We start from the raw sequence: 24,340 nt of genomic DNA on the forward strand, positions 1-24,340 counted from the left end.
TGACGTGACTCCTTAGCGGACATTTTTCATAGTTATTGGTGGTCCATTGACAGCAGCATTGGAACAGAGGATAGAAGTCTAGGGAATAGGGTGCCATTTGGGACACAGCCAGATATACCCTGGCCCTGGGTCCCTGGATACTGCTTATTAGGTGCTATTCATTTGCAAAACACAGTAACTCTTAAAACACTGTAAGAATGTGAACAGTACCTTCAACATCTCTCAACATTTTTTTCTATATATATTTGAAGCGCAATATAAATAAATCATGATCCAAAATAAAATAAAACTTGTTAAAACCAAGTCATATCTTCCAAACCTGGACCTTCTCGGCCACCACGCACCAGTTGGCGTGGTCAGAGCAGGAGTAAAGGACGTGGAGCTCCTCGACGTGGCTCTCGATCAGCTCCGCCAGCTCGCCCTCCCGGAACACGTGGTAATAGCGCAGACACGAGGCGGCTGCCGGCTCCCCTTCACTGTCCTGGGGGCACTGACTGCTGTTCTGTCCCTGTTTGAGGTCTCCTGGTGGGCCTGCATCCCTCTCCCCTGGCTGCCCTGGTCCCTCTGTGTGCTCCATCTGGTAGGAGGAGACCAGGTCAGGCAGGGCCACAGAGCCACACTCCTGGACCAAGGCGGTAGAGACACTGGTCATCTCTGTGGAGGGGGAGTGGTTGTCGTTGCTGCACACCCCATGATCTCTCTGGCTCCTGACTAAGTCTGTGGCCGAGTCAAAGACGTCTTCCTCCGAGCTGTTCCTGGATAAGCCAGAAAAGAGGCTGGAAACCTGCTTGATGAGGCCCGCTCCCCTGCCTCTGCGGCCGACCTTGCCTCCCTCCCCAAGCCGGGAGGAGAAGGTGCTGATGAGCTCCCTGGAGGTGGACCTGGAGATGGTCAGGCTGCCAAAGTCAAAGACCGAGTCCAGGGAGCGCGAGAAGAACCACAGCCTCTGGCTCTGCTGGGGACTACAGGCAATCTCCTCTTCGTCCAGCATGAACGATGTGCTTTTCACCTTCCTGTGCTCGTCTTTGTTGTCCTGGGATCAACAACATAAAACAGCAGCCTTCCAGATATTGCCAGCTTATCTCTTATATTGCCCTGCCTGGTATTTGAACCAGCAACCTTCTGGCACCTCCCTAACCCCTAAACAGCTACCTACCGCTTACACTCTGTGCTGCGCCCCTCCTCCGGGGTGTGGGCCTCTCCCTGTCCAGGGTGGGGGACGGGGGGTTGGGGTTCCAGGGCACGAAGATGTCCTGCTTCTGAAACTTCCGCCGTGTCTGCTCCATGGCCCACACGTAGATCATGATGCGCCCGCCCACACGCAGGGTCCTTGCCATTTCCTTTATTGCTCGAATACGACGCTCTTTGGTGGACAGATGATGGATGACTAGTAGGAGAAAAAAAACAGGACAGTGGTGGGCGTTGGATCTTCTTAGTATTGTGTCACATGTTCAACAGATCTTTCTGAATGGCCAGTTCAGAATAGGCCGGGGGGGGGTGGGGGGGGTGGTTGAGATAGTGAAGAGGGACAAGAGGGTTGCTAAAAGGGCATAAGGCTACAAGGTTGGGTTCAATTCGAATTGAGGCAATCAACTCAGGAAGTCAACTGAAATTCCAGTTCAATAATAGCATAAGGGGCATCTAAGTATTTATTTATTTCAAAAGTTGATGGTCAATTTTAAATTCAAAATGGACTTCATGAGTTGACTTCTTTCAATTTGATTTGACCCCAACCCCAACCCCTAAACCCACACCAACACCACTCTACCTGTGCTCTGAAGGCAGCGGCAGTAACTGTTCGACCACCTGAGGCCACTGAAGGGCCAGTGTTTGTGTTTATTAATACTGTCCTAGGGCAAATGAGCACCCGAATCCTGCCTACTCACGCGTTGGTAATTAGACACCACTTTACCTTGCAATAAAACCACGGATTATTTCCCAACATACTCTTGTTACCTTGGTGACCCGGCTGCCTAGGCAACTAGGGCGGCTGTGCCAGGAAGTGCTTATCTCATGTCACCTGTATTGGGTATATGTTGTGAAATTGTTAGATATTACTGCACTGTCGGAGCTAGAAGCACAAGCATTTCGCTACACCCGCAATAACATCTGCTAAACACGTTTATGTGACCAATCAAATTTGATTTGACCCGCTTGGTTTTCATCATTTCATTCATGTCACTCAACCACATTGATTTGAAGTGAAGCACTGAACATGAACAGCTGCATGATACCCAAGCAGAGGCAGTTGCCAGTATGTTAAATGAGCAATCTGGGATTCAAACAACTAAAATACATTTATTTGGGTAAAACAGCAGTGGGATTGGACTGGAGAAATGTAACCACTCAAATTCAGACAGAGCTATGGTTGCAAGGACTGACCAAAAATGAGATCAAAATGATTTTCAACCATGTTGTGAAGCTGTACAGTGTTTATTTTCAAATTACAACATTTACAAACAATGGAGTAAACAGCTTATAAATATAATGGGTGATGGGGTAAGACAGTTGAACTAAACTCATGAGGGATGCACATGTTATATTCATCAATAAACAATGGCTATATATATCATTATATTTAAAAGTCCAAAAATGTATGTACCAATCCCACATTGCCCCCTTAATTGAAGAGAGATGGATAAATGTGTTGCATGTGAGCCTCATGCCAAAGAAAACTGTCTAATATAAATTGGATATACAAAGCTTTTTTAATTGAATTTAATCAAGTGCCCCGTCAGTCTAACACTCGGTCCCAATTCACTCCCTACACAGTGCTAGACTTGGGCCAGAGCTGTCTGGAGCACTGTACCTACACTTCTACATTTAGGGGAAACGCTCATCAGCTCTTCTATAAAACAAAGTAGCATATCACCGGCCCAGATTCACACACCGAGGCAAAAAAGGTTGCTCAAAGCGGAATGAAGGCGGGATCTGCATTGAATAGCAAATGGCAAGTGGGCATTAATTTCCTGATTCCGTTTTGTTCAAGTTTATTTGCCCCTAGTCGGTGAATCTGCGTGACAATAGGCTGTCCGAGATTGTGCAGATTGAAAATGCGCCAGCCTGAATGAGCATGATGCTCTGTTCCAAATTGTCAAATTAGGGTTCGTAAAGTCATGGAAATTAGTTTCGTAATTTTTGAAAATGTAATTCATGAACGCACACTTAAATATTATCAACCACTTAATCTACATATCAGTCACTATCGTAATGACCCTTCAGTGCATGTATGTGTGTGCCAGGAACATAATTACAAATAATTTGTAGAAGAATCCCAAACAGATATATTTGACAAAAGCATGATCATTTCAAACCTTGCTTACATACAATCACGTGTCTCTCTATTATGCGTGGGAATACTTGGGAACAGATTTCTTCAATTGAAATAACTGGTGTTTTTACAGTCTTTTATGTCCAACAATGTAAAACATATATTTTCTAGTTTTTTTGCTCCGAAAACTTGGGCCGCCAGTTGGGGGAATCCTGGCCTAAATAAATCTGCACAGTTGGAATGCTGGGATTCCCCTCTATTAAACAGTATCCATGTAATTGCAACAATGTAAAAAAATATATTCTAAGAATAGCCTAATTTAAAAATAAACTTGTTGTGCATAGATCTACCCCGGAACATGAATATTTGAGCCTTCTACTGTAGGCTATGTAAACATGTCTAGTTAGATAAGGTAGGCTACTTCAAAGCAAGTTATATATTTGATCCCTGATTCATTGAATGAGTTAATCATTTTATAAAGACAAAAGTATTGTTGTAATGTTGCAATATTTTATATCAAGGGTGGCAACCATCCTCCAGGATAGCTACTGGGTGTGCAGGCTTTTGTTCAAGCCCTGGTCTAACCACATTGTAGCCTAAACATCAGCTGCTCAACAGGACCTTGATAAGCAGACTTGGGTGTTTCAAGGCTGGATCAAAAGCAAAAGCCAGCACACCCAGGAGCTCTCCAGATGGCGTGTTGACCACATGTTGAACACATGTGACTAACAGTGCAGTTATACTTTGTGGGGGGTTAAGTGCCTTGATCTAGGGCACAATGGCAGGAGATGGTAGGCCTACATGGGATCAGACACAGCAACCTTCCAGTGTCAAATCAAATCAAATGTTATTTGCCACATGCGCCGAATACAATAGGTGTAGACCTTACAGTGAAATGCTTACTTACAAGCCCTTAACCAACAATGCAGTTAAGAAAAATAAGTGTTAAGTAAAACAATAGATACAGTGAGGGGAAAAAGTATTTGATCCCCTGCTGATTTTGTACGTTTGCCCACTGACAAAGAAATTATCAGTCTATAATTTTAATGGTAGGTTTATTTGAACAGTGAGAGACAGAATAACAACAAAAACAGTCTATGACTTGGGTGACTGGAGTCTTTGACAATTTTGGTCAATCAAAATTCAGTCGATGACCCCCGGAATCTACAGTAAGGGAAAAAAGTATTTGATCCCCTGCTGATTTTGTACGTTTGCCCACTGACATTATGGTAGGTTTATTTGAACAGTGAGAGACAGAATAACAACAAAAAAATCCAGAAAAACGCATGTCAAAAATGTAATAAATTGATTTGCATTTTAATGAGGGAAATAAGTATTTGACCCCCTATTAATCAGAAAGATTTCTGGCTCCCAGGTGTCTTGTATACAGGTAATGAGCTGAGATTAGGAGCACACTCTTAAAGGGAGTGCTCCTAATCTCAGCTTGTTACCTGTATAAAAGACACCTGTCCACAGAAGCAATCAATCAATCAGATTCCAAACTCTCCACCATGGCCAAGACCAAAGAGCTCTCCAAGGATGTCAGGGACAAGATTGTAGACCTACACAAGGCTGGAATGGGCTACAAGACCATCGCCAAGCAGCTTGGTGAGAAGGTGACAACAGTTGGTGCGATTATTCGCAAATGGAAGAAACACAAAATATCTGTCAATCTCCCTCGGCCTGGTGCTCCATGCAAGATCTCACCTCGTGGAGTTGCAATGATCATGAGAACGGTGAGGAATCAGCCCAGAACTACACGGGAGGATCTTGTCAATGATCTCAAGGCAGCTGGGACCATAGTCACCAAGAAAACAATTGGTAACACACTACGCCGTGAAGGACTGAAATCCTGCAGCGCCCGCAAGGTCCACCTGCTCAAGAAAGCACATATACAGGCCCGTCTGAAGTTTGCCAATGAACATCTGAATGATTCAGAGGAGAACTGGGTGAAAGTGTTGTGGTCAGATGAGACCAAACTCGAGCTCTTTGGCATCAACTCAACTCGCCGTGTTTGGAGGAGGAGGAATGCTGCCTATGACCCCAAGAACACCATCCCAACCGTCAAACATGGAGGTGGAAACATTATGCTTTGGGGGTGTTTTTCTGCTAAGGGGACAGGAAAACTTCACCACATCAAAGGGACGATGGACGGGGCCATGTACCGTCAAATCTTGGGTGAGAACCTCCTTCCCTCAGCCAGGGCATTGAAAATGGGTTGTGGATGGGTATTCCAGCATGACAATGACCCAAAACACACGGCCAAGGCAACAAAGGAGTGGCTCAAGAAGAAGCACATTAAGGTCCTGGAGTGGCCTAGCCAGTCTCCAGACCTTAATCCCATAGAAAATCTGTGGAGGGAGCTGAAGGTTCGAGTTGCCAAACGTCAGGCTCGAAACCTTAATGACTTGGAGAAGATCTGCAAAGAGGAGTGGGACAAAATCCCTCCTGAGGTGTGTGCAAACCTGGTGGCCAACTACAAGAAACGTCTGACCTCTGTGATTGCCAACAAGGGTTTTGCCACCAAGTACTAAGTCATGTTTTGCAGAGGGGTCAAATACTTATTTCCCTCATTAAAATTCAAATCAATTTATAACATTTTTGACATGCGTCTCTCACTGTTCAAATAAACCTACCATTAAAATTATAGACTGATCATGTCTTTGTCAGTGGGCAAACGTACAAAATCAGCAGGGGATCAAATACTTTTTTCCCCTCACTGTAAGTAAAAAATATAAACAACAAACAATTAAAGAGCAGCAGTAAAATAAAATAACAGTAGGAAGGCTATATACAGGTACAGAGTCAATGTGCGGGGGCACCAGTTAGTTGAGGTAATATGTACATGTGGGTAGAGTTAAAGTGACTAGGCATAGATAATAAACTGAGTAGCAGCAGCGTAAAAGAGGGGGTGGGGTGGGGGTGGGGGTACAATGCAAATAGTCTGGGTAGCCATGATTAGCTGTTCAGGAGTCTTCTGGCTTGGGGGTAGAAGCTGTTAAGAAGCCTTTTGGACCTAGACTTGGCGCTCCAGTACCGCTTGCCGTGTGGTAGCAGAGAGAACAGTCTATGACTAGGGTGGCTGGAATCTGACAATATTAGGGCTTTCCTCTGACACCGCCTGGTATAGGGGTCCAGGATGGCAGGAAGCTTGGCTCCAGTAAGTACTGGGCCGTATGCACTACCCTCTGTAGTGCCTTGCGGTCAGAGGCAGAGCAGTTGCCATACCAGGCGGTGATGCAACCAGTCAGGATGCTCTCGATGGTGCAGCTGTAGAACTTTTTGAGGATCTGAGGACCCATGCAAAATCTTTTCAGTCTCCTGAGCAGGAATAGGCCTTGTCGTGCCTTCTTCACGGCTGTCTTGGTGTGTTTGAACCATGATAGTTTGTTGGTGATGTGGACACCAAGGAACTTGAAGCTCTCAACCTGCTCCACTACAACCCCGTCGATGCGAATGGGGGCGTGCTCAGTTGTCTTTTTTTTTCCTGTAGTCCACAATCATCTCCTTTGTCTTGATCACGTTGAGGGAAAGGTTGTTATCCTGGTACAACATGGCCAGGTCTCTGACCTCTTCCCTATAGGCTGTCTCATCGTTGTCGGTGATCAGGCCTACCACTGTTGTGTTGTCGGCAAGCTTAATGATGGTGTTGGAGTCATGCCTGGCCATGCAGTCATGGGTGAACAGGGAGTACAGGAAGGGACTGAGTACACACCCGTGTTGAGGATCAGCGTGGCAGATGTGTTGTTACCTACCCTTCCTGGCCCGTCAGGAAGTCCAGGATCCAGTTGCAGAGGGAGGTGTTTAGTCCCAGGGTCCTTAGCTTAGTGATGAGCTTTGAGGGCACTATGGTGTTGAACGCTGAGCTGTAGTCCATGAATAGCATTCTCACATAGGTGTTCCTCTTGTCCAGGTGGGAAAGGGCAGTGTGGAGTGCAATAGAGATTGCATCATCTGTGGATCTGTTGGGGCAGTATGCAAATTGGAGTGGGTCTAGGGTTTCTGGGATAATGGTGTTGATGTGAGCCATGACCAGCCTTTCAAAGCAATAATGCTTACTTTTTCATGTAGGCTATAATAATAGTCATGAACATTTGGTTAAAAGTCATGGAGAAGTCATGGAAAATGTGTATAAACCCTTAACAGTGAAAAATCAGATGTCTCTATAGCATAATGTCATTTGAGAATTTCAGTGAACATACAGTATTCTAATGGACCGACTTCGAAAAAGACAGCTCCTGCACTTCTTTCATCCCAAGTCAAGCACTGCTTATACCTATCCAGACCCTTCCGATATGCAAACATCATAGGGTTAGGCCCGAGGGGGAGTGAGAGGGACAGTGAAAATAAGACCGTAATGGTAGCAGGAGTGTGAGTCAAAATGCAAGCCAGTTGGCCGGATTCAAATCCATTCCGATTGAACCGGGGTCAGACACACTAACCGCTAGACCACACAGGCCCCTACCCTCCCATGTTGAGTGAAATATAGGCCAACCTGCGATGGAGAGGACGCCGTCAAAGCAGCTGTCCCTGTAGGGCAGCCTGAGGCAGTCACACAGCTGCACCTCGTGGCCCTGGCTCCAGGCAGAGTCCACCAGGGGGCGACACACGTCACAGCCCAGCTTAAACACACTGCCGTTGATGTGCAAGTACTTGCCATTGCCACAGCCTGTGGTAGGGATGAGGGCACACAATCAACAACAAACACCAGGTCCCAGTCCCAATTCTTCACCATTCTCCCAGTGTGCACTTGCTCACTTGCCATCATGGATTTCAAATAATTGGATTGGTGTAAACATTGTCTGGAGGGAGTTTCCACCATTGTTTAATCCATGTGCACCCTTTGGGAGAAGGGCGGAGAATTAGGATGCAGATGTAAACCCCAGGAGGACAATACAAAATGGCACCCTATTAACTTGCCTCATGAAATCAATCAACAGCAGGTAGAAAACCTTTGGCAGAGTATGTTATTGGCCTTTTTGTTCGTTTCAATTAAACTCAGGCCACCACAGATAGTCAGTGGTAGGACAGAGAGGCCAGTAATAAGATAGAGACACATACCCCCTTAATGCATGTCCATCAGTAGTAGAACAGACACAGTACATACCCACTTAATGCATGTCCAGCAGCAGTAGAACAGACACAGTACATACCCACTTAATGCATGTCCAGCAGCAGTAGAACAGACACAGTACATACCCACTTAATGCATGTCCAGCAGCAGTAGAACAGACACAGTACATACCCACTTAATGCATGTCCAGCAGCAGTAGAACAGACACAGTACATACCCACTTAATGCATGTCCAGCAGCAGTAGAACAGACACAGTACATACCCACTTAATGCATGTCCAGCAGCAGTAGAACAGACACAGTACATACCCACTTAATGCATGTCCATCAGCAGTAGAACAGACACAGTACATACCCACTTAATGCATGTCCATCAGTAGTAGAACAGACACAGTACATACCCACTTAATGCATGTCCAGCAGCAGTAGAACAGACACAGTACATACCCACTTAATGCATGTCCATCAGCAGTAGAACAGACACAGTACATACCCACTTAATGCATGTCCATCAGCAGTAGAACAGACACAGTACATACCCACTTAATGCATGTCCATCAGCAGTAGAACAGACACAGCACATACCCACTTAATGCATGTCCATCAGTAGTAGAACAGACACAGTACATACCCACTTAATGCATGTCCAGCAGCAGTAGAACATACACAGTACATACCCACTTAATGCATGTCCAGCAGCAGTAGAACAGACACAGTACATACCCACTTAATGCATGTCCATCAGCAGTAGAACAGACACAGTACATACCCACTTAATGCATGTCCATCAGTAGTAGAACAGACACAGTACATACCCACTTAATGCATGTCCAGCAGCAGTAGAACAGACACAGTACATACCCACTTAATGCATGTCCATCAGCAGTAGAACAGACACAGTACATACCCACTTAATGCATGTCCATCAGCAGTAGAACAGACACAGTACATACCCACTTAATGCATGTCCATCAGCAGTAGAACAGACACAGCACATACCCACTTAATGCATGTCCATCAGTAGTAGAACAGACACAGTACATACCCACTTAATGCATGTCCAGCAGCAGTAGAACATACACAGTACATACCCACTTAATGCATGTCCAGCAGCAGTAGAACAGACACAGTACATACCCACTTAATGCATGTCCAGCAGCAGTAGAACAGACACAGTACATACCCACTTAACGCATGTCCATCAGTAGTAGAACAGACACAGTACATACCCACTTAATGCATGTCCAGCAGCAGTAGAACAGACACAGTACATACCCACTTAATGCATGTCCAGCAGCAGTAGAACATACACAGTACATACCCACTTAATGCATGTCCAGCAGCAGTAGAACAGACACAGTACATACCCACTTAATGCATGTCCAGCAGCAGTAGAACAGACACAGTACATACCCACTTAACGCATGTCTATATTTTGTTTTTTTTGGTGAGGGAGGCCTGCTCTCTCCTTTCCCTGATGTTCAGTTCATTTCATCCCGATCTCCTCTGCATTATTGTAGCCATCTGCTGCAGCCTGTCAACTATACCTCTGCCTATCCCTGTTCTCTCCTCTCCGCACAGGCTACACAAACGCCTCACACCGCGTGGCTGCTGCCTCTCTAACCTGGTGGTCCCTGCACGCACCACACACCTGGAGTTCCAGGTCTCAGGCAGCCTCTGGAACTGCCGTTCTGCCGCCAACAAGGCTGACTTCATCCCAGCCTATGCTACCCTCCAGTCCCTCGACTTCCTGGCGCTGACGGAAACATGGATTACCACTGAAAACACTGCTACTCCTACTGCTCTCTCCTCGTCTGACCATGTGTTCTCGCATACCCCGAGAGCATCTGGTCAGAGGGGTGGTGGCACAGGAATCCTCATCTCTCCCAAGTGGACATTCTCAATTTTTCCCCTAACCCATCTGTCTATCTCCTCATTTGAATTCCATGCTGTCACAGTCACTAGCCCATTTAAGCTTAATATCCTTGTCATCTATCGCCCCCCAGGTTCCCTTGGAGAGTTCATCAATGAGCTTGACGCCTTGATAAGTTCCTTTCCTGAGGATGGCTCACCCCTCACAGTTTTGGGGGATTTCAACCTCCCTGTGTCCACATTTGACTCATTTCTCTCTGCCTCCTTCTTTCCACTCCTCTCCTCTTTTGACCTCACCCTCTCACCGTCCCCCCCTACTCACAAGGCAGGCAATACGCTTGACCTCATCTTTACTAGATGCTGCTCTTCTACTAATCTCACTGCAACTCCCCTCCATGTCTCTGACCACTACTTTGTTTCCTTTTCTCTCTCGCTCTCCTCCCACACTACTCACTCTGCCCCTACACAGATGGTAATGCGCCGCCGCAACCTTCGCTCTCTCTCTCCCACTACTCTCTCCTCTTCCATCCTATCATCTCTTCCCTCTGCTCAATCCTTCTCCCTCCAATCTCCTGATTCTGCCTCCTCAACCCTCCTCTCCTCCCTTTCTGCATCCTTTGACTCTCTGTGTCCCCTATCCTCCCGGCCGGCTCGGTCCTCCCCTCCAGCTCCGTGGCTTGATGACTCATTGCGAGCTCACAGAACAGAGCTCCGGGCAGCGGAGCGGAAATGGAAGAAAACTCAACTCCCTGCCGACCTGGCATCTTTTCACTCCCTCCTCTCTACATTTTCTTCATCTGTTTCTGCTGCTAAGGCCACTTTCTACCACTCTAAATTCCAAGCATCTGCCTCTAACCCTAGGAAGCTCTTTGCCACATTTTCTTTCCTGCTGAATCTCCCCCCTCTCCGAGCTGGGCATCTCCGGCGCGGCTCACTCCTGGATTGCGTCCTACCTGACCGGTCGCTCCTACCAAGTGGCGTGGCGAGAAGCTGTCTCCGCACCACGTGCTCTCACCACTGGTGTCCCCCAGGGCTCAGTTCTAGGCCCTCTCCTTTTCTCCCTATACACCAAGTCACTTGGCTCTGTCATATCCTCACATGGCCTCTCCTATCATTGCTACGCTGACGATACACAACTAATCTTCTCCTTTCCCCCTTCTGATAACCAGGTGGCGAATCGCATCTCTGCATGTCTGGCAGACATATCAGTATGGATGACGGATCACCACCTCAAGCTGAACCCTGGCAAGACGGAGCTGCTCTTCCTCCCGGGGAAGGACTGCCCGTTCCATGATCTCGCCATCACGGTTGACAACTCCGCTGTGTCCTCCTCCCAGAGTGCGAAGAGCCTAGGCGTGACCCTGGACAACACCCTGTCGTTCTCCGCCAACATCAAGGCGGTGACCCGCTCCTGCAGGTTCATGCTCTACAACATTCGGAGAGTACGACCCTGCCTTACACAGGAAGCGGCACAGGTCCTAATCCAGGCACTTGTCATCTCCCGTCTGGACTACTGCAACTCGCTGTTGGCTGGCCTCCCTGCCTGTGCCATTAAACCCCTACAACTCATCCAGAATGCCGCAGCCCGTCTGGTGTTCAACCTTCCCAAGTTCTCTCACGTCACCCCCCTCCTCCGCACACTCCACTGGCTTCCAGTTGAAGCTCGCATCCGCTACAAGACCATGGTGCTTGCCTATGGAGCAGTGAGGGGAACGGCACCTCTGTACCTTCGGGCTCTGATCAGTCCCTACACCCAAACGAGGGCATTGCGCTCATCCACCTCTGGCCTGCTGGCTCCCCTTCCTCTGCGGAAGCACAGCTCCCGCTCAGCCCAGTCAAAACTGTTCGCTGCTCTGGCACCCCAATGGTGGAACAAGCTCCCTCACGACGCCAGGACAGCGGAGTCACTCACCACCTTCCGGAGACATTTGAAACCCCACCTCTTTAAGGATTACCTGGGATAGGATAAAGTAATCCTTCTACCCCCCCCCCCCCCCCCAAAAATTGTAAAGTGGTTATCCCACTGGCTATAGGGTGAACGCACCAATTGGTGAGTCGTTCTGGATAAGAGCGTCTGCTAAATGACGTAAATGTGCCCTTGAGCAAGGCACTTAACCCTAATTGCTCCTGTAAGTCGCTCTGGTTAAGAGCGTCTGCTAAATGACTAAAATGTAAATGTAAATGTATGTCCATCAGTAGTAGAACAGACACAGTACATACCCACTTAATGCATGTCCAGCAGCAGTAGAACAGACACAGTACATACCCACTTAATGCATGTCCAGCAGCAGTAGAACAGACACAGTACATACCCACTTAATGCATGTCCAGCAGCAGTAGAACAGACACAGTACATACCCACTTAATGCATGTCCATCAGCAGTAGAACAGACACAGCACATACCCACTTAATGCATGTCCAGCAGCAGTAGAACAGACACAGTACATACCCACGTCAGCGATGATACTGCCAGGCTCATGCTCCAGTAGGAACTGGCGCACCTTGGGCCAGGCCTTGTAGCGGCTGTCGTTAAAATAGGGAGCAATCTTCTCGTAGACGCTGTGCACATGCTCCCTCTCCAGCCGAGTGGCAGCCTCCTCCATCACGGTCATCCAGGCTCGCTCATAAACCAGCACAGCTACAGGGAAGACAATAACAACCCGTTGGATTTTCAAGGCAGAGGCTAGCGCACTATATAGTAAATAAGGTGGCATTTGGGACACAACCAGTGTTCTTATGGGATAAGTACAGGACAGGTAGTCCCTTGTCCCATTTCCACCCCCAAACACAACCCTGGCCTTTTAGTTCAGGACAGGTAGTCCCTTGTCCCATTTCCACCCCCAAAATCTGCTGTTTTGTGAACAAAACACAACCCTGGCCTTTTAGTTCAGGACAGGTAGTCCCTTGTCCCATTTCCACCCCCAAAATCTGCTGTTTTGTGAACAAAACACAACCCTGGCCTTTTAGTTCAGGACAGGTAGTCCCTTGTCCCATTTCCACCCCCAAAATCTGCTGTTTTGTGAACAAAACACAACCCTGGCCTTTTAGTTCAGGACAGGTAGTCCCTTGTCCCATTTCCACCCCCAAAATCTGCTGTTTTGTGAACAAAACACAACCCTGGCCTTTTAGTTCAGGACAGGTAGTCCCTTGTTCCATTTCAAAACATTTTCTGCCATTTCTTTCCTACAGAACACAACCCTTGCCTTTTAATGTCTCTACATGATGAACAAAATTATTCTTAAATCATTCAATATAATGATCGGTGTGAGAATTACAATATCAGTACGGATGTCAAACCCAGCATCATCACAGCAGATTTAGCATGATTGCTAGAGGTCAAGCAAGGCTAAAGGACAACCAAAAGAGAGGATCCTTATGTCATTAGGGACAGATCGAAATTTACAGAATGGTTACCTGGAGGAAAATGGGGGAGGGTCATGCTTTTTCAATTTCAGTCAAGTGGAGGGTTTAGTATTTAAAAAATATATAATCTAGTCCAGGGGAGGGTCATGTAATTTGTAATTGATGACATTTCTATATTAGATGTTTATTAGGCTATACAGTGGGGGAAAAAAGTATTTAGTCAGCCACCAATTGTGCAAGTTCTCCCACTTAAAAAGATGAGAGAGGCCTGTAATTTTCATCATAGGTACACGTCAACTATGACAGACAAATTGAGGAAAAAAAATCTAGAAAATCACATTGTAGGATTTATGAATTTATTTGCAAATTATGGTGGAAAATAAGTATTTGGTCACCTACAAACAAGCAAGATTTCTGGCTCTCACAGACCTGTAACAACTTCTTTAAGAAGCTCCTCTGTCCTCCACTCGTTACCTGTATTAATGGCACCTGTTTGAACTTGTTATCAGTATAAAAGACACCTGTCCACAACCTCAAACAGTCACACTCCAAACTCCACTATGGCCAAGACCAAAGAGCTGTCAAAGGACACCAGAAACAAAATTGTAGACCTGCACCAGGCTGGGAAGACTGAATCTGCAATAGGTAAGCAGCTTGGTTTGAAGAAATCAACTGTGGGAGCAATTATTAGGAAATGGAAGACATACAAGACCACTGATAATCTCCCTCGATCTGGGGCTCCACGCAAGATCTCACCCCGTGGGGTCAAAATGATCACAAGAACGGTGAGCAAAAATCCCAGAACCACACGGGGGGACCTAGTGAATGACCTGCAGAGAGCTGGGACCAAAGTAACAAAGCCTACCATCAGTAACACACTACGCCGCCAGGGACTCAAATCCTGCAGTGCCAGACGTGTCCCCCTGCTTAAGCCAGTACATGTCCAGGCCCGTCTTAAGTTTGCTAGAGTGCATTTGGATGATCCAGAAGAGGATTGGGAGAATGTCATATGGTCAGATGAAACCAAAATAGAACTTTTTGGTAAAAACTCAACTCGTCGTGTTTGGAGGACAAAGAATGCTGAGTTGCATCCAAAGAACACCATACCTACTGTGAAGTATGGGGGTGGAAACATCATGCTTTGGGGCTGTTTTTCTGCAAAGGGACCAGGACGACTGATCTGTGTAAAGGAAAGAATGAATGGGGCCATGTATCGTGAGATTTTGAGTGAAAACCTCCTTCCATCAGCAAGGGCATTGAAGATGAAACGTGGCTGGGTCTTTCGGCATGACAATGATCCCAAACACACCGCCCGGGCAACGAAGGAGTGGCTTCGTAAGAAGCATTTCAAGGTCCTGGAGTGGCCTAGCCAGTCTCCAGATCTCAACCCCATAGAAAATCTTTGGAGGGAGTTGAAAGTCCGTGTTGCCCAGCGACAGCCCCAAAACATCACTGCTCTAGAGGAGATCTGCATGGAGGAATGGGCCAAAATACCAGCAACAGTGTGTGAAAACCTTGTGAAGACTTACAGAAAACGTTTGACCTGTGTCATTGCCAACAAAGGGTATATAACAAAGTATTGACAAACTTTTGTTATTGCCCAAATACTTATTTTCCACCATAATTTGCAAATAAATTCATTAAAAATCCTACAATGTGATTTTCTGGATTTTTTTTCCTCAATTTGTCTGTCATAGTTGACGTGTACCTATGATGAAAATTACAGGCCTCTGTCATCTTTTTAAGTGGGAGAACATGCACAATTGGTGGCTGACTAAATACTTTTTTTCCCCCACTGTATATCGCTGTGTGCCTGATGCTGCCCCACATCTCTGATGCTCCACTGGGCCACAATATTTACATTTACGTCATTTAGCAGACGCTCTTATCCAGAGCGACTTACAATATCAAATGCGCCTGTAGGCTATTTAGTGTGGTCTCAAGCAAATGATCCATAGCCTATAGGCTATGAAGTACATGCTTGGAGAAGCACGGACAAAGTTATATTTCTAAGATAGCTGTTGGGAAGGTGTAAATAAAACTAGGTTGCATTACACACCGCAATATATATTCCAACCCTGAGCCCCGGCCTGCTCTGCTCTTGCTGATCAAAAAACATTTTGTGTGCTGCTTAACCAATGGTTGTGCTGTGTAGGCTACAGTGGCAGTTCAGGAGGAGAGTCAAAGGTTTCTTCTGAAAATACATTTTGATTAGGCCTAGTCCAAAAAAATGCACTCTTGCAACTTTTGAATCTCAAGAGTTACCCGTTCACAGGATTGGTTTAGGCAACTCAGGTGTCTATACTTCAACAGCAAAGTTAGATAAGACGGAAGATTATGAAGTAGGGCCTTGTAAACAAAAAGGGAGTAATGTAGAGATCTATGGGTCTTTGGCGAAGTCCAGCCAACCTTTTGATACAGGATGCAGTGATGAGTATCCAAACTGTCACCTGTATCAAAACAAAGGGCACTATAGTAGATGGCATCCAAAGGTTTAAGAGTAGTAGCAGCTGCACTTTGATAAGTAATATCACCATAATCAAGAACAGATAAAGGTTGACTGAATAATCTGCTTCCCACTGCTTAGAGAAAGGCACAATCTTTCTGTAGAAAAAGCCAACTTTAAATCTTAGCTTCTTAACCTGCTCATCTATATGTTTTTTAAAACGTCAAATCCATATCAATCCAAATTAGTTTTAATAGTGTGATTTCTGCAAATGGCGGACTGAAGACAGCGGTGCAGAATGCCTCAAGATAAAAACGTAATATTCAATATCAGTAAGTTTGACTAAATATTAGCACTTCACTCCACAAACTCGTGGGCAATAACCTTCAATCTGGATAACACCACAAAACAAATAAGGCTAGAAAATGTACCGACCAATATCACCAATACAATCAACACCAAAACATGTCGGAGAGTAAGCATGGAGAACAAATCCCCAAAAGAAAACGAGATTCCGACGGACACGAACGATTTACGCTTTTCACCACCAGGAATGGTAAGTGTAGAAAGCGACTTGCTAAACTCGATAAATGATAAACTGGGCATACTTGAACTAGTCAGTATAGATATAAAGGAGATGATGGCGAGCCTCGAGATGAGTGAGGAAAAAGCTGCCATAATGGAGAAAGAAACAAGCTAAAAAGGTAGACAACACTACTGAAACGGATGTTAAAGAACTTTAAAAGGAGAACTTGTTTCTGAGAGAAGCCTTACTTGAAATACAGACTAGATCAATGATCAGACTAGATCTGGTACTTACCGGTATTAAAGAAAATTAAACTGAAGATCCTGAGAGTGTGGTGAATAAATTCCTTCTTAAAGTGCTACAGATCCCAGGTGATACTGTCGACAAAATCAAACTTTTGATTTGTTTAACACTTTTTTGCCTACTACATGATTCCATATGTGTTATTTCATAGTTTTGATTTCTTCAGTATTATTCTACAATGTAAAAAAATAAAGAAAAACCCTTGAATGAGTAGGTGTTCTAAAACCTTTGACCGGTAGAGTCTGTGTGTGTATGTGTGTGTGTGTACTGTGCCTTGCAAAAGTATTCATCCCCCTTCGAGTTTTTCCTATTTTGTTGCATTACAACCTGTAATTTAAATGGATTTTTATTTGAATTTCATGTAATGGACATACACAAAATAGTCCAAATTGGTGAAGTGAAATGAAAAAAAGAACTTGTTTTAATGGACATACACAAAATAGTCCAAAGTGGTGCGTGCATATGTATTCACCCCCTTTGCTATGAAGCCCCTAAATAAGATCTGGTACTTATGCACGCTCAAGTTCGCAGTTTTTTTGTCTTATTTTTTGTTTGTTTCACAAGAAAAAATATTTTTCATCTTCAAAGTGCTAGGCATGTTGTGTAAATCAAATGATACAAACCCCCCAAAAATTCCAGGTTGTAAGGCAACAAAATAGGAAAAATGCCAAGGGAGGGGTGAATACTTTCGCAAGCCACTGTATGTATGTATATGTACACACACACGGTCCAACTTTTTAGAACACCTACTAATTCAAGGGTTTTTCTTTATTTTTACTATTTTCTACATTGTAGAATATAGTGAAGACATCTAAACTATGAAATAACACATATGGAATTATGTCGTAACCAAAAAAGTGTTAAACGAATCAAAATATATTTTATATTTGAGATTCTTCAAATAGCCACCCTTTGCCAATCAGTTGTGTTGTGACAAGGTAGGGGGGTGTATACAGAAGATAGCCCTATTTGGTAAAAGACCAAGTCCATATTATGGCAAGAACAGCTCAAATAAGCAAAGAGAAACGACAGTCCATCATTACTTTAAGACATGAAGGTCAGTCAATACGGAACATTAAGAACTTTGAAAGTTTCTTCAAGTGCAGTCGCAAAAATCATCAAGCGCTATGATGAAACTGGCTCTCATGAGGACCGCCACAGGAATGAAGACCCAAAGTTACCTCTGCTGCAGAGGATAAGTTCATTAGAGTTACCAGCCTCAGAAATTGCAGCCCAAATAAATGCTTCAGTGTTCAAGTAACAGATATCTCAACATCAACTGTTCAGAGGAGAATGTGTGAATCAGGCCATGGTCGAATTGCTGCAAAGAAACCACTACTAAAGGACACCAATAAGAAGAAGAGACTTGCTTGGGCCAAGAAACATGAGCAATGGACATTAAACTGGTGGAAATCTGTCCTTTGGTATGGAGTCCAATTTGGAGATGTTTGGTTCCAACCGCCGTGTCTTTGTGAGGCGGTGTGGGTGAATGTATGATCTCCGCATGTGTATTTCCCACCGTAAAGCATGGAGGAGTAGATGTTATGGTATGGGGGTGCTTTGCTGGTGACACTATCTGTGATTTATTTAGAATTCAAGGCACATTTAACCAGAATGGCTACCACAGCATTCTGTAGCGATACGCCATGCCATCTGGTTTGGGCTTAGTGGGACTATAATTTGTTTTACAACAGGACAATAACCCAACACACCTCCAGGCTGTGTAGGGGCTATTTTACCAAGAAGGATAGTGATGGAGTGCTGCATCAGATGACCTGGCCTCCACAATCCCCTGATCTCAACCAAATTGTGATGGTTTGGGATGTGTCGGACCGCAGAGTGAAGGAAAAGCAGCCAACAAGTGCTCAGCATATGTGAGAACTCCTTCAAGACTGTTGGAAAAGTATTCCAGGTGAAGCTGGTTGAGAGAATGCCAAGAGTGTGCAAAGCTGTCATCAAGGCAAAGGGTGCTATTTGAAGAATCACAAATATAAAACATATTTTGATTTGTTGAGCACCTTTTTGGTTACTACATGATTCCATATGTGTTATTTCATAGTTTTGATGTCTTCACTATTATTCTACAATGTAGAAAATAGTAAAAATAAGAAAAACCCTTGAATGAGTAGGTGTTCTAAAACTTCTGACCGGTAGTGTATATATATTTTAAATAACTGTATACAATACAATCAAGGTGAGGGCGTTGGAAATGCTTTGAGCAGTTAATCTGCTTCTGTTCTGTGGGTGGCACTGTGTGCTCTTTTTAAAGGGTTGATGATATTAATTAACAATATATCATTTTTATCAGAATTTGCAAAATTGTCCAAAACAGATACGCAAGGTAGATGGATTATTTTAAATATGTTATTGGACCATAAAACAGATTTGTCTCATTAATCTATACGTTCCAAATAATGATGATCCAAGCTTCTTTGAAAATATATATAATAATTTATCAAGCCTACAAGCAATACAATACTATTATGGTGGGAGATTATAATACGGTTTTAAATACCTCAATGGACCGTAAAGGAAATCACACAGCAAACTATCACCCTTATGCACTTAAGAAAATCACAAATATCATGGATATTTTGGAACTAGTGGATATATGGAGGCTTAAATATCCTGACTTAGTGAGATATACAGTGCATTTGGAAAGAATTCAGACCCCTTGACTTCTTCCACATTTTGTTACGTTACAGCCTTATTCTAAAATGGATGAAATAAAAAAACATCATCAATCTACACACACACACACCCCATAATGACAAAGCAAAAACAGGTTTAGATATTTTCGCAAATTTATTAAAATTAAAATACTGTATTTACATAAGGAGTCTGACCCCTTGAGATGTCTGCAGCATTGAAGGTCCCCAAGAACACAGTGGTCTCCATCATTCTTAAAAATTGAAGAAGTTTGGAACCACCAAGACTTTTCCTAGAGCTGGCCGTCCGGCCAAACTGAGCAAACGGGGGAGAAGGGCCTTGGTCAGGGAGGTGACCAAGAATCCAATGGTCACTGACAGAGCTCTAGAGTTCCTCTGTGAAGATGGGAGAACCTTCCAGAATGACAACCATCTCTGCAGCACTCCACCAATCAGGTGGAGTGGCCAGACGGAAGCCACTCCTCAATAAAAGGTACATGACAGCCCGCTTGGAGAATGCCAAAAGGCAACGCAGGAGTGGCTTCAGGACAAGTCTCTGAATGTCCTTGAGTGGCCCAGCCAGAGCCCGAACTTGAACCCGATCTAACATCTCTGGAGAGACCTGAAAATAGCTGTGCAGCGACGCTCCCCATCTAACCTGGGCTGGGCTACAGGACAATAGGCAAGCAGCTTGGTGAGAAGGCAACAACTGTCGGCGCAATGGGTATTATGTAAGCAGCTGTAAGATGTAAAGCTCCCGCCCGGCGCTCAACCTCTGAATGACAATAGAGACTAAAATTAGATCACAGGAAACACATTACAAAAAGATCAGCTCCAAAATGTATAACAAATGCAGCGACTTCTGTGTTTGGGAGAAACTGTGTTCTTCTTTCTTTTCTCTTTGGTAGTCAAGAGAATTTTAACAGTACTTCATGTTATGTTGCCCTCTCCCACTTGTTGCAATTCAATAATACAGGCAACAGGATTTTATATATAATGAAAATACACTCAAACACAAATTGTATAGTAATTAAGAACAAATGAGGTGACTCCAACTTTCCTGATAAGGCAATTTGAGAGAGTGATCTTGTGTAGCCCTATGGGTTGATTGATTGAACGACAGAGGGATTTTAGAACATAATGGTTGTAATTGAATTGACAAGATTCAACTGAACTGAAGGAAATAGGATACACATGCATGTCATAAGAAGATGCATTTCTGTAGCTATTAACACAACATGTGTGATATGGCTGTTCCAGGTCAGTGCTCTGATCAATTTCCCACATTTATTTTCCATTGAATGAATCTGCCATACAGAGACTGTTCAATGGGATTCTATGCAGTGTCAACTGTGGCCTGTGGTGGTCTAGCAGTTAGTGCCACCACCCCTAGTGTACACATGTAGTCTGCCGTGTTAGTGTGGGTAGCCTTCCAATCCTTCCCACTGCCTATTTGAGACAATGTCTTTTCCTGTCTTTCATGTAAACAATGAGCTGTAATCAACAGAGGTTTACTTCTAGGCCAGCGAGCCAACTGCATCACCATCCCCATCATCAACCCTACATCATCCAACTCTAGTAGGTCGCCACTACCAGCAGAAGCAGTATTCACCATGGGCACTAAGCAGACACACTCCGTTGTGAAGGAACCCTCTGAAGCTGGCTAGACCCTTCATCGCTGCCCTTTTCCCCCCTCTATCTGTAGGCCTATACCGTAATTCCACATTTAGCAGTGAATGTGCACAAGATTAAATAAACATTCAACCCCAACTCTCAGTACATACAGTTCCAAATATGATATGATATTCCTCTCAGAATCAAGGGTTTCATTATTTGAACAATAGAGAATGATAGAGGCCTCTAGTGACCAAAAGGCTATTTGAGCATGGGCAGTGTCATTGAGGGCTTCCGCCATGCTTCCACCATTTTAAAGTTGCCAAAATAGGTAACTGGGTGTGGATTCCTATGGGTTGTAACCTCAATGGCGCTGCCCAAGCTGTCACAGATGCTATAAGACTCCCGAGTGGCGCAGTGGTCTAAGGCACTGCATCGCAGTGCTAGCTGTGCCACTAGAGATCCTGGTTCGAGTCCAGGCTCTGTCGCAGCCGGCCGCGACCGGGAGACCCATGGGCGGCGCACAATTGGTCCAGCGTCGTCCAAGGTAGGGGAGGGTTTGGCCGGCAGCGATGCGGGTTCGTTTCCCACGGGGAGCCAGTATGAAAAAAAACATGTATGCATTCACTAACTCTAAGTCGTTCTGGATAAGAGCGTCTGCTAAATGACTAAAATGTATAATGGTACAGATATAAAGATGAGCCCTCCATCAATCTCTATGATTTGAACAGACAGCCTACTGACCTTTAAATCTCAGCAGTTGCTGCCAGGTAGTGTTAATTTCCTGCAGAGTAGCGATTAAAGAGTTACAGCCGGAGCGGGGCTTGAGCCAGCAATCCTGCAGTTATAGGGAACATGCACAACATCTACCACCTGTGCTATAAGGGCTGGTTTCCTGGACACAGATTAAACCTAGTTCTGGACTAAAAGCTATGTCAATGGATATTCTCCATTGAGCATGCTTTTTAGTCCAGGACTAGATTTAATCTGTATCCAGGAAACCAACCCTAAATGTTCAGACCTTTTGGTAGAGGCTACACACTCACATTAGAGAGGCTACACAAATCCCTGGAAGCGGGAGAGCACAATACTAAGTCTCATGAACCACAACAGAACCGGTTTTTCAGTGAAGCATGCCACTTAGATACAGACAGTTGGTGACTCATTACTCAACAGTTGACCGTGGTCCCTAGAGTGCCATAGGGCAATTGCAAAGTTAAACAAACCATACAACTCTATGCAGGACTACTTTTAACAATTTTCACTGAACATTTTACAAAAATACATTTACTTGAACAGTGCAGATACAAAGTTTGGTAACAGAATGATGGTTTGTGCCATTATTTTCTTACCAAAATTTGCATCTGAGCAGAAAAATCTGAGTCTCAGTGTCACTGTTACCGTGGAATTTCCCCATACAGTACTTACAGACTGATTTTATTACTTATATTAGGCTGATAATGCTATAAAAAGGGCCTCAGGGGCCAGAATAGATATTATGCCGTTAGATCAGGGTTGATTACATTGACATACCCTACGAAAATATGCTTAATTCTTTTCCAAATGTCTAACCCCGTCAGAAATTTGTAAAAATGAAATAATAAATAAAACATTTAAATAGTGCTTTAACACAATAACGTATTAAGCCTAATATCTATTCTAGACAATACACATGCTCCAATACTTTGACCGGAAAGTGATACCACAAGGCACATAAGTAATTGTTGTCCTTTTTTAGACTAATAAAGGGGGAAACTTCCCTTTCTCAATAATAACTCATACATTAGTACAGTGGTACTAATCAATCATAACTCTCAGTTCCATTACACATTTGAGTCATTGCACTAAGGCGTCTTCTGTACGGGGCAGTTTTGTTAAGAGCCTTGATGCTCAGTCTTAACATTGATACGGTAAGGTTTTGGAAGCATAAGAACCTTCTTTTTCAGATCAGCGAAAATAATCATAATTGTGATACACACCTTTATAGGATTAGTGTTCCCACAAGGCCATTTCTCCATGTTACAGCGCGTTTCCAGAAGACAGAGGGACCACCTCTGCTAATCAGCACGCTCTGAACACGCGCTGAACAGCTGTGTGTAATGGAACAATGCCGCCAGACACGTGTTGTCACTGAGAAATACTGTGATAAAGCCGGTTAAAACAGTGTACAGTAAGTGCATATTTAGCATTTGTGAAATTATTTTCATGTAATATGAAAGTAAAGGGATTTATGTTTCTAGAACCATATCGCAATTGATAATTTGTTCACGTTTAGATGGAGTGTTTTGGCTGCCAGAGCCAGTCTACCTCTGAACATAACATACGGTCCTTGGACCTTAAATTAAAGACACATAAGAGTACATCTTGGCTAAGTGGTTCCTAACCTTTTTTGGTTACTGTACCACTGTTGGGTAACTGAATTTTGTTCTGTAACCCCTCAAGTGCATTTTACCAGTAGGCCTATGGTTTTATGAGACTTCTCAATTACCATCTGTGGCTGGGCCAAGTACCCCCAAGGGTCCTAGTACCCCTGGTTGGGAACCACTGCATTCGTACATATACCCTAGCTAGCCTAAAGAAACCGCTCTACTGAAAACCTATAACCACAAATTCAACAGAGAACGATTCTTCGCGTAGCATACTCCCTTAAATGTGTATCCCGTTCAATCGGCAACATTGTAACAACTTAACATGCATCATAATTACCGTATATACTTCTGCCGGCCAATTTTTCGTTTCGGCTACATGTCAGCAGCAACAGCAAGATGTACAAATAGGTAGGCTACGTTGATAAACGCTGAGTGAAACCGGCGTTCTGATTCTGTCCTGTTTTGACTAGATGGGATACAGTTAGTCAGAATTGACTTTCTGTAGCTGGTTAGGATAATTTACGCCGCAGGTTAAGCGAATGAAGATAGCAGGTTAGGACAAGGGTTCTGGTTAGCTAAAACGCAAACTACACCGGCGGCGTCTAATCCACGGTTGCCATTGGTTAACTGTCTCACATGACCAACACACAACAAACACACATACAGGGACGAAAGTCTACACCCCCTTGAATTTTTTTCACATTTTGTTGCGTTACAAAATGGGATTGAAATAGATTTAATTGTAATTTCTTGTCATTGATCTACACAAAATACTGTCAGAGTGAAAATAAAATCATACACATTTTTACAAATTAATATATAATATTATGTGAACATGGCAACAATGTTCTGT

The 24,340-nt window shown here is 44.3% G+C and overlaps 1 protein-coding gene across 1 annotated transcript; it reads right to left on the reverse strand.

The window, feature by feature from the left end:
- On the reverse strand, window positions 1–24,024 carry LOC311105835 (putative tRNA methyltransferase 9B). The gene is made up of 5 exons (XM_084148045.1): window positions 23,825–24,024; window positions 12,668–12,856; window positions 7,767–7,940; window positions 1,164–1,387; window positions 1–1,033 (listed from the first exon to the last, which is right to left on the reverse strand). Exons 2-5 carry the CDS (start codon window positions 12,828–12,830, stop codon window positions 305–307), a joined length of 1,290 nt encoding a protein of 429 aa, XP_084004171.1. The 5' UTR covers window positions 12,831–12,856; window positions 23,825–24,024; the 3' UTR covers window positions 1–304.
- Window positions 24,025–24,340: the final 316 nt, after the last annotated feature.

This window comes from Coregonus lavaretus, assembly GCF_964263955.1.
Source record: "Coregonus lavaretus genome assembly, chromosome: 30".
Taxonomy (NCBI): domain Eukaryota; kingdom Metazoa; phylum Chordata; class Actinopteri; order Salmoniformes; family Salmonidae; genus Coregonus; species Coregonus lavaretus.